Source organism: Mirounga angustirostris, unplaced genomic scaffold, assembly GCF_029215605.1.
Source record: "Mirounga angustirostris isolate CCGP_5_RB_7025 unplaced genomic scaffold, mMirAng1.0.hap1 SCAF_1, whole genome shotgun sequence".
Taxonomy (NCBI): Eukaryota; Metazoa; Chordata; class Mammalia; order Carnivora; family Phocidae; genus Mirounga; species Mirounga angustirostris.
In genome coordinates this window covers 162,277,101-162,288,195 of record NW_026991709.1, presented here as the reverse complement: position 1 = coordinate 162,288,195, position 11,095 = coordinate 162,277,101, and the positions used below count along the sequence as shown (strand labels likewise).

The 11,095-nt window shown below is 53.4% G+C and overlaps 1 protein-coding gene across 1 annotated transcript; it reads left to right on the top strand.

The window, feature by feature from the left end:
• Positions 1-356: 356 nt before the first annotated feature.
• LOC123834730 (histone H1.8) lies at positions 357-9,221 on the top strand. The gene is made up of 5 exons (XM_045863772.1): positions 357-465; positions 5,378-5,637; positions 7,373-7,740; positions 8,581-8,626; positions 8,973-9,221. Exons 1-5 carry the CDS (start codon positions 357-359, stop codon positions 9,219-9,221), a joined length of 1,032 nt encoding a protein of 343 aa, XP_045719728.1.
• The last annotated feature ends 1,874 nt before the right edge of the window (positions 9,222-11,095 follow it).

The following is an 11,095-nucleotide window of genomic DNA, read 5'->3' as shown; positions in this document are numbered from 1 at the left end:
CCCTGTTCCCCATCAGCATCTCCAGCCCCTGTGGGGGCAGAGGGCGCAGGAGGGACCATCATCTCAGGGCCCATCATTTTGCCGTGAGCCTGAGACCCAGAGAAGTCAATTGACTCACCCAAGGTCACACAGGCGTGGGTGGCCAAGCTGGGCGTCAGCACACAAGGCAGGGTTGCAGTGCCCCATCCCAGCCCTCCTGCCCCAATCAGCAGCCCAGAGCCTCCCAGCCCAATCAGGGGCTAATTGGAGTGGTGGGGCTGGGCTGCTGATATATAGGAGGAACGAGCCGGCCTGGAAGTCTCACGCCTTGGGAGGGGGTCTGACCGTCCACGTCCACGCCTGCGTCTGCCCATGCAATGGCTCCTGGGAGCATTGCCTCCAGTGACGTCTCAACCTCCTCAGCGTCCTCAACCTCCTTGCCCTCCACAGTAGGGTCGTCCGGGGTGTCTGAGTCTGAAGAGCCAGGTAGGTAAGGGGAGGCAGCTCCTTGCGAGCCCATTCCCTGGGTGTCCTGGACCCTCCTAGTGCTACCCAGCCTCCTCTCCCAGCCCGGCCCCAGCACCCATTTTAGAGGCTGTGGAGTTCACATGCTCATTTGGCAGAAGAGCTGATGCCCGAGGTAGCAGGGGCCAGGTCCTGCCTGGGGCTGAGGCTGGCCCAGCTCAGGGGGAAGAGGGCAGAGCAGGCCTCCCCAGCTGGAGCCCATTTCCTGTCGGGGCGGGCTGGCGGACCCACTGCAGCTGCGGGGCGGCTAGCTGGCGGAGCAGGGGCGAGAGCAAGCATGTGCTGCGAGGCTGGGCCTTGAATTGAGGGCTGCATCCCAATTTGCAATCAACAAACAATGCCTCAGGGTTTCTCTGGATATAGATAGTTTCATTCCCTCCAGGAGCTCCCAGTCTGAGGGGGAAGACTGCCTCATTAATAGATGCCATTTCATAATGTGGCATGTGCTTTGACGTTGGGAATGCAGAGGGCTGTAGGAGCCCATGGGAGTCACTAACCTACTCTGGGAGGTCAAGGAAGGCTTTCTGGAGGCGGTGACCCCTGCAGGAGGGTTAAGCCTCACCCAGGAGAAAGAGGGTGAGGCAGGGGAAGTGTTCTGAGTGTGAGTAAAGCCTCCTTCAGAGGAAAAGTTGGAGGGTGGGTTCCAGGTGCTTTGGAGCCTGGGGCAGAGATGCTCACCCTGGCTTGAGAAGTCAGGGCAGGTGTCCAAATCATGGTGCTGTGTGGGCCTTGAAGGATGAGTGAGAGCTACCTGAGTGACCACGGGGGACAAAGGCCACCCAGGCAAGGTAAGAGCATGGGCAGAGGCCCAGAGGTGAGGGGGTTAGGGGAAGCTTCCAGGGAGTCACAGGCCCTCCTCTGGCCAGGGGCAGAGTGGCGGGGTGGGAGGAGGGAAGGGGCAGGACCTGCCACACTGAGCCTCCAAGGCTTCAGCCAGGGCCTTGGGCCCTTTGCACTGACAGCAGTGGGGAGGGGAGAGAGGGGAGGTGCAGTAGGAAGAAGGCTGGGGTCCTCGGGATGGAGGGGGGAGAAGTCCATGAAGAAGGGGTGGGGATGGGAGGTCCAGGATGTCCTCCAGTTTCTTGCTTGGGTGGCCGGATAAGTATGGTAGGTGCCATTCCTGGGAGAGAGAGGATGGAGGACAAGTTTGGGGGAGCTGTGAGTTCTGTTCTGGTCATCCCGGGATATAGCAGGCATTGAACAATGCAGAATGAGGAACTGAATTCAGCTGCAGGGACTGGGGAGGGAAGAGCCTTGGGGTGGCTCCCTGGGACAGGGCCTGGCTCTCGGGAGGCAGGGGACGGGTTAGAACTGTCAGTGCAGGCCAGGCCGGAGGACACCCCAGCTGGGAGGGTGCAGACTTCCTTAAAGACCCCATCCCCACTGTACAGGTGGGAAGACTAAGGCCCAGAGAGGAGAGTGAAACTCCCAAGGTCCTGGGTGTGTCTGGGATTCCACTCATTCACAAGCTTTGGACCAAAATGAATATTCCCAGACACTAGGCTCTTCCTGGCCAAGAGGCAGCAGTAGATGAATTGGATTAGGTCTCTACAATTTTTTAACTTTTTTTTTCTACTTTAAAATGTGTTTTTAAAATTATATATATATATAATCAATCAATTCCTTTTTAAAAGTCTTTAATTTTTGCAAACTGATCAGAAGCCAACATTTTTTTTTAAAGATTTTATTTATTTATTTGACAGAGAGAGACACAGCGAGAGAGGGAACACAAGCAGGGGGAGTGGGAGAGGCAGGCTTCCCGCTGAGCAGGGAGCCCGATGTGGGGCTTGATCCAAGGACCCCGGATTATGACCTGAGCTGAAGGCAGACGCTTAATGACTGAGCCACCCAGGCGCCCCAGAAGCCAACATTTTTAATCACCACATTGAAATCAGGTTTCATATTTAAACCACTTGTATGCACCTTATAATGACTAAAAGCTTTTCTCCCCTTGATCCTATTTTCTTTTGCAACTTAAAAAAAAATAGTAATAACAGTATTTCAGTAATTGTGATATCTCAGTAATTCACATACCCTACAATTCACCCATTTAAAGGGTACAGTGGCTGTTAGTATATTCACAGCTGTGTATCCATTTCCACAGGCAACTTTAGAATATTTTCATCCCCTTAAAAAGAAAACCTTTACCCCCTACAGTCACTGCCCCTCCCCACCCACGATCCCCAGCCCCTGGCAACCACTAATCTACTTTCTGTCTATGATTATCCCATTCAGGACATTTCAATATAAATGGCATCCTACAGTATGGGACTTTTCGTGACTGGCTTCTTGCACCCAGCATGTTTTCAAGGAAGGACTTCATTCCTTCTTTTTGCTGGATGATATTCCATTTTATGGTTAATGTCATGTTCTGTTTACCCAATTCATTAGTTTATGGACATTTGGGTTTCTATTTTGGCTATTATAAATAATGCCGCTATGAACATTTGTGTACAAATCTTCATTTGAGCATGTGTTTTCATTTCTCTTGAGTATACATACCTAGGAGCGGGATTCTTTTGTAACTTATGTATGAAAACTTCCAAATGCATACAATAGGCAATGCAAACCACCCCCACCCCCCACTCCCTTCCTGTGCACCCTTCATACAGCTTCAACACTTATCAGCTCCTGGCTACTCTTATTTCACCTACTGTGTTATTTCAAAGCAAATGCCAGGCTTATCATTTCACCTATAAGTAGTCTAGCATTTATCTTTGTTTTTTATTTTAATTTTATTATATTTTAATTTTTATTTTTGAGAGAGAGGAGCAGGTTGGGATGGTGGCGGGGTGCGGGCAGAGGGAGAGTGAGAGAGAGAATCATAAGCAGGCTCTGAGCTCAGTGCAGAGCCCAACGCAGGGCTTGATCTCATGACCCTGAGATCATGACCTGAGCTGAAATCAAGAGTCAGATGCTTAACCGACTGAGCCACCCAGGCGCCCCATCTTTATTTTTTAAAACTGTTTTTAATTGATACATAATATTATATTAGTTTTAGGTATATAACATAGTGCTTTGTTATTTGTATACATTATGAAATGCTTACCATAATTAAGTGTAGTTACCCTTTCTGTAAGTGAAATCAAACTGTCTTCCTATCTGACTTATTTCACTTAACATAATACCTTGTAGGTCTATCCCATGTTGTTGCAAATGACAAGATTAGGGCTGAATAATATTCCAGTGGATCCACACACCATGTCTTCTTTATCCATCCATCTATTCATGGACATGAGTTGCTTCCATATCTTGACTAATGCAAATGTTGCAATGAACAGAGGGATGTATATATCTTTTTGAACTAGTGCTTTTGTTTTCCTCAGATAAATATGCAGAAGTGGAATTGCTAGATGGGAGGGTAGTTCTATTTTTCAATTTTGAGGAAACTCCGTACTGTTTTCCTGAGTGGTTGCATCAATTTACATTCCCACCAATAGTACACAAGGCTTCCCTTTTCTCCACAGCCTTACCAACACTTGTTATTGTCTTTTTATTTTTTTTAAGATTTTATTTATTTGACAGAGAGAGCACAAGCAGGGGGAATGGCAGGCAGAGGGAGAGGGAGAAGCAGGCTCCTCGTAGAGCAGGGGGAGCCTGATATGGGGCTCGATCCCAGGACCCCAGGATCATGACCTGAGCTGAAGGCAGTCGCTTAACCAACTGAGCCACCCAGGCGCACCTCCCCCCACCCTTTTTTTTTTTTTTTAAGTAGGCTCCACTCCCAGCGTGGAGCCCAACACAGGGCTTGAACTCACAACCCTGAGATTAAGACCTTAACTGAGCCACGCAGGTGCCCCTGTTTCTTGTCTTTTTAATGTTAGCCATTCTGACAATTGTGAGGTGCTGTCTTGTTGTATTGTGATTTGCATTTCCTTGCTGATTAGTGATGTTGAGCATCTTTTCATGTGCCTGTTGGCCATCTATATGTCATTGGAGGAATGTCTATTCAAATTCTCTGCCCATTTTTTAATCAGATTGGTTTTTTTGTTATTGAGTTCTTTATATACTTTGAATATTAACCCCTTATGGGGTATATCATTTGCAAGTATCTTCTCCTACCCAGTAGGATTGCCTTTTCATTTTGTGATGATTTCCTTCACTGTGCAAAGCTTTTTAGTTTGATGTGATTCCAACAGTTTATCTTTGCTTATGCTGCCCTCGGTATTTACCTTTAAAAGAAAAGAGCCCCTTACACTATAACTGCAATACCATCATCCTTAATATCCCCAAATATTTCCAATGTTCACATTTATCTGGTTGTCTTCTCCGTGCCGCCCCCCCCCAACCACCACCACCAAGTTGGCTCATTTAAGTCCCCGTTCTTAGTTTGAGCAAAGGATCCCACGTTGCATGTGGTTGAACGGGCTCAGCAGTCTCTTTCATCCCTAGGGCCCCTTCCCACTTTTTATTTTCCTCCTTGTTTATTTGTAGAAGCCTGGCTGTGCTCCTCACAGGCTGGATTTTGCTGATTTCCTCCCTGTGGCCCTCTCGCCAAGCCCCTGGATTTCCTGTAAACTGGTAGTTAGACAACTGACCTGACGTATTTAGTTTTCTAAAAGAACTATTTAATTCTTTCAGGGAAGCTCTATGGAGCGCCCGGTGTGGACCCAGCTGTGCTCGGGTCACTGGGAGACGGTGGCCAGACAAGCCACCTGCCCTGCCCCCTCCCGTTGCGTTGCTTGTGGGCCAGTCGGCAGGCGGTGCTACCGACCTGGGGGGGGGGTGATCCCCCAGGCCCCTGGCCCACCCACCGTGGGGCCTGGCTGGGGCCCGGCGTGTGCTCTGCCAGGCAGGTTTGTGGTCGATCGGGCCCGAGGGTGGTCTGGGCGCTGGGTGACGCCCCGCTGTCCCCCCCCCCCCCCCCCCGCAGGCCCGAGCTGCAGCACCACCCGAGGGCCGCGCCGCCACCCTCCCGTGCTGCGCATGGTCCTGGAGGCGCTGCAGGCGGGAGAGCGGCGCCGGGGCACCTCCGTGGCGGCCATCAAGGTTTACATCCTGCAGAAGTACCCTACGGTGGATGTCCTCCGGCTCAAGTACCTGCTGAAGCAGGCCCTGGCCACGGGCATGCACCGCGGCCTGCTTGTCAGGCCCACCAACTCCAAGGCCAGGGGGGCCACTGGCAGCTTCAAAGTGAGCCTGCTTGGGCTGGAGGGTGGGGCGCGGGGAGGCCACAGGGCGGGAGGGCCTGGGCCCCAGACTGGAGCTTCAGCCCCAGCTCCTCCTCCCCGCACCTCCCCCACCCCGGGGGGGGGCTGTTCCCTGTCTTCTCTCCTTGTCTTCCTTGTGTCTTCTTGGAGATACCTTCTCCTCCAGGAAGGGTACTGGTGTGCCTCCTTGGAGAGCCTGCAGGGCCCCGGTTCCCTGGCTGTGTCTGCCTTCATCCCTGTCACCGTGTCCGGCGACCAGGGACTCTCTCTGCTATGTTCACGCTGAGTCCTTAGTGCCCACAGCACCTGCCTGGAATTCTCCATCATGGACAAGGCACACCCAACCATGGGGTCTAGAAGGTCACAGTTGGGTTTGCTGCCCATGCTCTCCGGCTCTAAACCCCAGGTCTCCAGACCAGGGCTGGCACCTCCCTGAGCCACCCCATCCTCATCTTTCAAACGGGAGGGTCCTGGAGGGGAGCCGTCCAGGGACACCTAGAGCTGAGGGCAGATTTGGCACAAAATCCAACCCCAGCATTGTGACTGTCGGCTGCCACCAGGGAAATCTCAGGGACCGGGACATGGGGTCTTTCTGGTCATTGCTGGGCCCCAGCACGTGGCAGTTGCTCTGACCGTAACCATAGAACACTGGAACTTTCTCAACCTACCGTGTTCCAGTCCCTGTGGTAACCAGGTGGCTGAGGACAACAAGTTCCTCGTAGAACTCCCAGGCAAGGGTCACAGTTTGGACACAAGCTATGGCAAGTCCAGGTGCATAGGGTGGGGCGAAGGAGAGCAAGGTGGGGGGCACTGAGGGTGTGCATGGCTGGATTAGGCTGCAGGACCTGAGAGCCTGTCAGGAAAGTGGGCTGAGGGGAGGGGAGGGGAGGGGAGGCGGGGAAGGGAGCCTGGAGTGTCATGGAGTTAGAAATGTGTGTGTGCTAGGAGGGGGGTTGTTTCTGGTCTTGACGGTAATGGGGAGCCATGAGATTTGGGGGACAGAGCAACATCATTAGAGGCGGGCTCGAGGACGAGACCACCTGTTTGCCAGGGGCCCTCACATCCCCCTGCCTCTCACCCATTTCATGATGGCCCTGCTGTAAAGATGGGAAGACAGGCCAGTGGGAGAAGAGAAAGACTTGGCTGAGTTGCACAGGAAGTTGTGACTTGGAAGGTCCATCCGAGAGGCAAAAGGGGAAAAGGGAGACCTGGGGAGACATGGGGGTGTGAGGCCTGAGGTGGGAGGCAGAGGGGGAGTCAGAGTGCATGCGAAGGTGTGTGGAGTGGGAGGTCGAAGGAGATTTGTAGATTAGCATCTCAGAGGACTGGGGTCAGGACTCAGTGTGTGCTGTGCACTTTACTCCCAGGAGCCTGGCTTTGAGACTTCCAGACTTGGGGGGCAGGAGGGGGGGTGCCTGTGCCCTCCTGACAGCCACCTGCACAGGAGGTAAGAGAACCTCGGGTGTGTCTAGGAGACTCAGGTCCCCCAGCTCCTCAATGGCAACACCCCTCCCTCGAAGAGCAATACGGGGATAGAATGTGTCTTTGGCATCAGGCATTTAGGAGGTGGTCATGCATCTGCTCCCCGTGCCCCTGACCACCTTCTTCGCCCCCTCTTTTGGAACAAGGCTTTCCTCTCTGAGCCTCGTGTAGGGTGTAGGGGTATGAGACACTGAGAACTTCTGCTCTCAATTCCACCCCATTCTCTCCTCCACCAGTTGGTTCCCAAGCATAAGAGGAAAGTCCAACCCAGGAAGACCCCCATCATGACAGCCCCCAGGAAACCCAGTGAGGCCAAGGAGAAGGTCCCCAAGAAACCAAGGGAGGCAAAGAAGGACCCTCCCAACCCAGGCGAGGTGAAAAGGGGACCCAGGAAGCTGCGAGAGGTGAGGACGTCTCCTCCCAAACCAGGTGCAGCCAAGGAGAAGGCTCCCAAGAAAGGCGGCCAGACCAAAGACCAAGAGGCAAGAGCAAGTGAGGCCAGAAAGGCCTCCCAACAGCCAGACAAGGCCACACGGGCCCCTCCCAGTGCCACCGGGCCCAGTGGGAAGTCAAAGGTCAAAGGCAGAAGGAAGAGCCAGGGTAGGTGTGTGAGTGGGGTGAGAGATAGGGATAGGGATTTGTGGCAGCCACTGGATATGAGGCGAGAGGGAGGAGAGGCCTGTTCTGGGGAGGGGTTCCTTATCTAGTAAATGTGCCTGAGTACTTGGCTTGCGCTGGAAAGTTGGAGAACTCATGGTAGCTGGGGGGTGGGGGTAGGGGGTAGGTTTAGAAAAGGGGAGATACAGAGAGAAGGGGAGCCTGACTCATCTGAGACGAGTCAGGGGAAGCTTCCTGGAGGAGGTGTCCCAGGGAGGACAACAGCCTGTGCAAAGGCCAGAGGCATGAAGAAGGTAAAGGTTTTGAGGAAGTGCAAATAGTTGTGTGTGCAGTGTGGGAAGTAGAAGTGGGAGCCTGTGAAGGGCAGCTGGGAGTCTGGCCTCGATCTGGAAGACAATGAAGAGCCATGGAGGGACTTTGAACAGGGAACAGCTAGGGTACAAGGTATTTTTTAAAAATGTATCATGGCTGCCACGTGGAAGATGGCCGAAAGACTAGAGACTAATAAACCAGTGAGGGGTCTTTGGTGTGGGTGAACACGGAGCAAGGGGGGCTCTGCCTGGTGCCTTGCTCAGGGTGAGAGATGGTCTTCCACCATCCAGTTAATCCCCCAACCATCCCATGAGAGAGATGCTGTTATCCCCAATTGGCAGACAAGGACACCCAGGCTCAGAGTGGCCAACCAACTTGCCCCAGGTCACATAGCCTGTAAGTGTCAGAGTGAGGACTGGGGCCCCTGAACCTTCCTGCCCACCAGAAGCTCCTCCCGAAAGGGGTCCTTCCCACATGCTCTCCCCCACCCTCTGACAGGTGGTGAGGCCCACAGGAAAACAAAAGCTGGGAGTCGGAGCGCAAAACCCACGGTCCCCAAGGTAGGTCCTGCGTGGCTTCCCTGGTCTGGATCTCCACGCTGAGCAGGCTAGAGCTCGGGCTTCCTACACCCAGCCCCTGGGAGGGTCCCTGGAGAAGGGGGTAATTTGCTTTAGTACAAAGCACAGTTCACTTCTGTCTGGCCCTCCAGTGCTCTGAGGATCCTCACCCCCATTTCACATGTAAGACCCAGGCTTAGAGGGGTGAGGTCCCTTGTCCAAAGCCACCCAGAATCCCCCCCCCACCCTTGGAGCCTACTGGGATTTCAGCTCCATTCCTGTGGGCCCCAAGCTACGTGTCCAACCCTGCCCCACTCCGTCCTCTTGCTCCTGGTTTGCTTTCTTATAGGGCAAGAATGGTACTGCTTCTCCAGCCAAAAAGAAGGAAAATCACGTCCCTAAAGAGGTTGTTGCCCATGCGGCCAAGGCGGGGCCCAAAGCCAAGGCCGCTGCTCTTCCCAGGGGTGGTGGGTCTAAGACAGTGCCTGAACCCCTGGCCAGGAAGACAGAGGCCCCCAAGGGCCCAAGGAGGCCGGGCATGCCCACCAAGGCCTCATCGTCCAAACTGGCCAGTAGGAAGGTGGAGGCTGAAAGCTAGAGCTGGGGTGGAGACACGGAGATCCTGCCCGAGTTTTTATTCCCCAACAAACCGTCACTCTATTTATTTCATTGTAACCTATTTATCAATAAAGGCTTTTTTTCCCCTCACAAATCGGTGTGGGTGGAGGCTGAGGTCCAAGGATTTTGGCCGTCTACGGCTCCTGCCCAGATAGGAGTTCCCTCCCTGGGGAAGACAGGTTGTACAACGTAAAGGGCTGGTTTAGGGGTCCAAGACTTGTAGGGGTCTGTGGAGGCACAGGAGGGGTGTTAAACCCAGCCTGAGATCTGGGACTGCTTCCTGGAGGAGGTGGCTTTTGGTCTTAAAGGACGGGCAGGAGACAGCTGAGGCGGGGAAGGGCACTGCAGGCAGAGGGCCCAGCATGTGAGGTGGGGCTGGACAGTGTGGTGGAAGGAGAGGGTTTGTGGCTCTGAGAGGAGCATGGGGTAGGGAGGAGGGTGGGGGATGTGACAGACAAGGGAAGGTAGACAGTGGGGGCTAGGCAGGAAGGGTTATAGGCAGGGGAGAGACTAATGTGGTTAGTGTGTGTTTAGAAAGAGCCCTCTGGCTAAGGAGAGGACCATTCGACAAGTTACTGAGCAGGGCCCTGCTCTAATCAACAGGAGGAGAGTGTGCAAAGGCCCTGTGGTGGAAAGATGCTTGAAAGGCTCAAAGAGCCTCTGGGAGTTCCATGGGGCTTAAGTCCAATGAGGAGGGACAGTAATGGGAGATGAGGTCCAGGGTTGCTTTAAACACATCTGTGACCCTCTTTCCATGGGGAGGTGGAGTCTGTGTCCCTGCCCCTTACCTCGGGCTCCATGATTGCTTGAACAGTAGAATACAGTGGAAAGGACATTATGACAGTTTCTGGGCCCAGACCTTAGGAGACTGGCTGCTTCTACTCCCCGTGTGTCCTGTTTGTTTTTGTTTTTGCTTTGACACTTGCTCTTAGAACTCCACCACCATGCTGTGGGAAAGCCCAAGCAGCCGGTGGAAAGAAACAGAGGCACCCCGACTGTCAGCCCCAGCTGCCATCCCTGACCAGTTTGCCAGCCAGAGGAGTGCGCCACCTTGGAATCGGAACTTCTAGCTGTAGTTGAGCTGCCTTGGCTGACACCACGTGGAACAGGGATGAGCCTTCTCTGCCGAACCCTGTCCCAGTGGCAGATGCACGAGGACCGTACAGTAGTGCCCCCACTTTCCCACGGTTTCGCTTTGCATGGTTTCAGTTACCTGTGGGCAGCCATGCTCCGGAAGCCGGTGACCTTCCTTCTGATGGATCATCCGAAGGTCGCTGGTAGCCTAACACTACGTCACAGTGTCTCTGTCCTACCCCTCGCACCTCCTCACGTAGACCTTTTATCAGCTCACATCCCAAGAAGGGTGAGTACCATACAATAAGTTATTCTGAGAGAGAGAGACCACAGTCACATAATTCTGATTATAATATTGTTGATCTCTTACTCTGCCTAATTTATAAATTAAACTTTACCGTGGGTATGTAGGTCTAAGAAAAGACATAGTATATATAGGGTTCATACTGTTTGCAGTTTCAGGCTTCCACTGGGGGTCTTGGAACGTATCCCCCATGGAGAAGGGGGGGTCTCCTGTAAATGAATGCTGTTGTTTTAATCCCTTGAGGATTGGGGTGGTTTGTTACGCAGCAGTAGATAACCTAGAACAAGGACCGTGGGGCAGGCCAGGGCAGATCGGGGAGGGCCTTGTAAGCCAGGGGAAGAACTTGGGGTTTCATTGTAATCGTGAGGAGGGGCCGTTAGAAGACAGTGAGCAGCAGAGCGACTGCAGGGGGCACGGGCAGCGGGGAGGCCCTGCCGTGGTCCAGGTGAGGAGAGCTGTGCGTGGAGGGAGGGCTT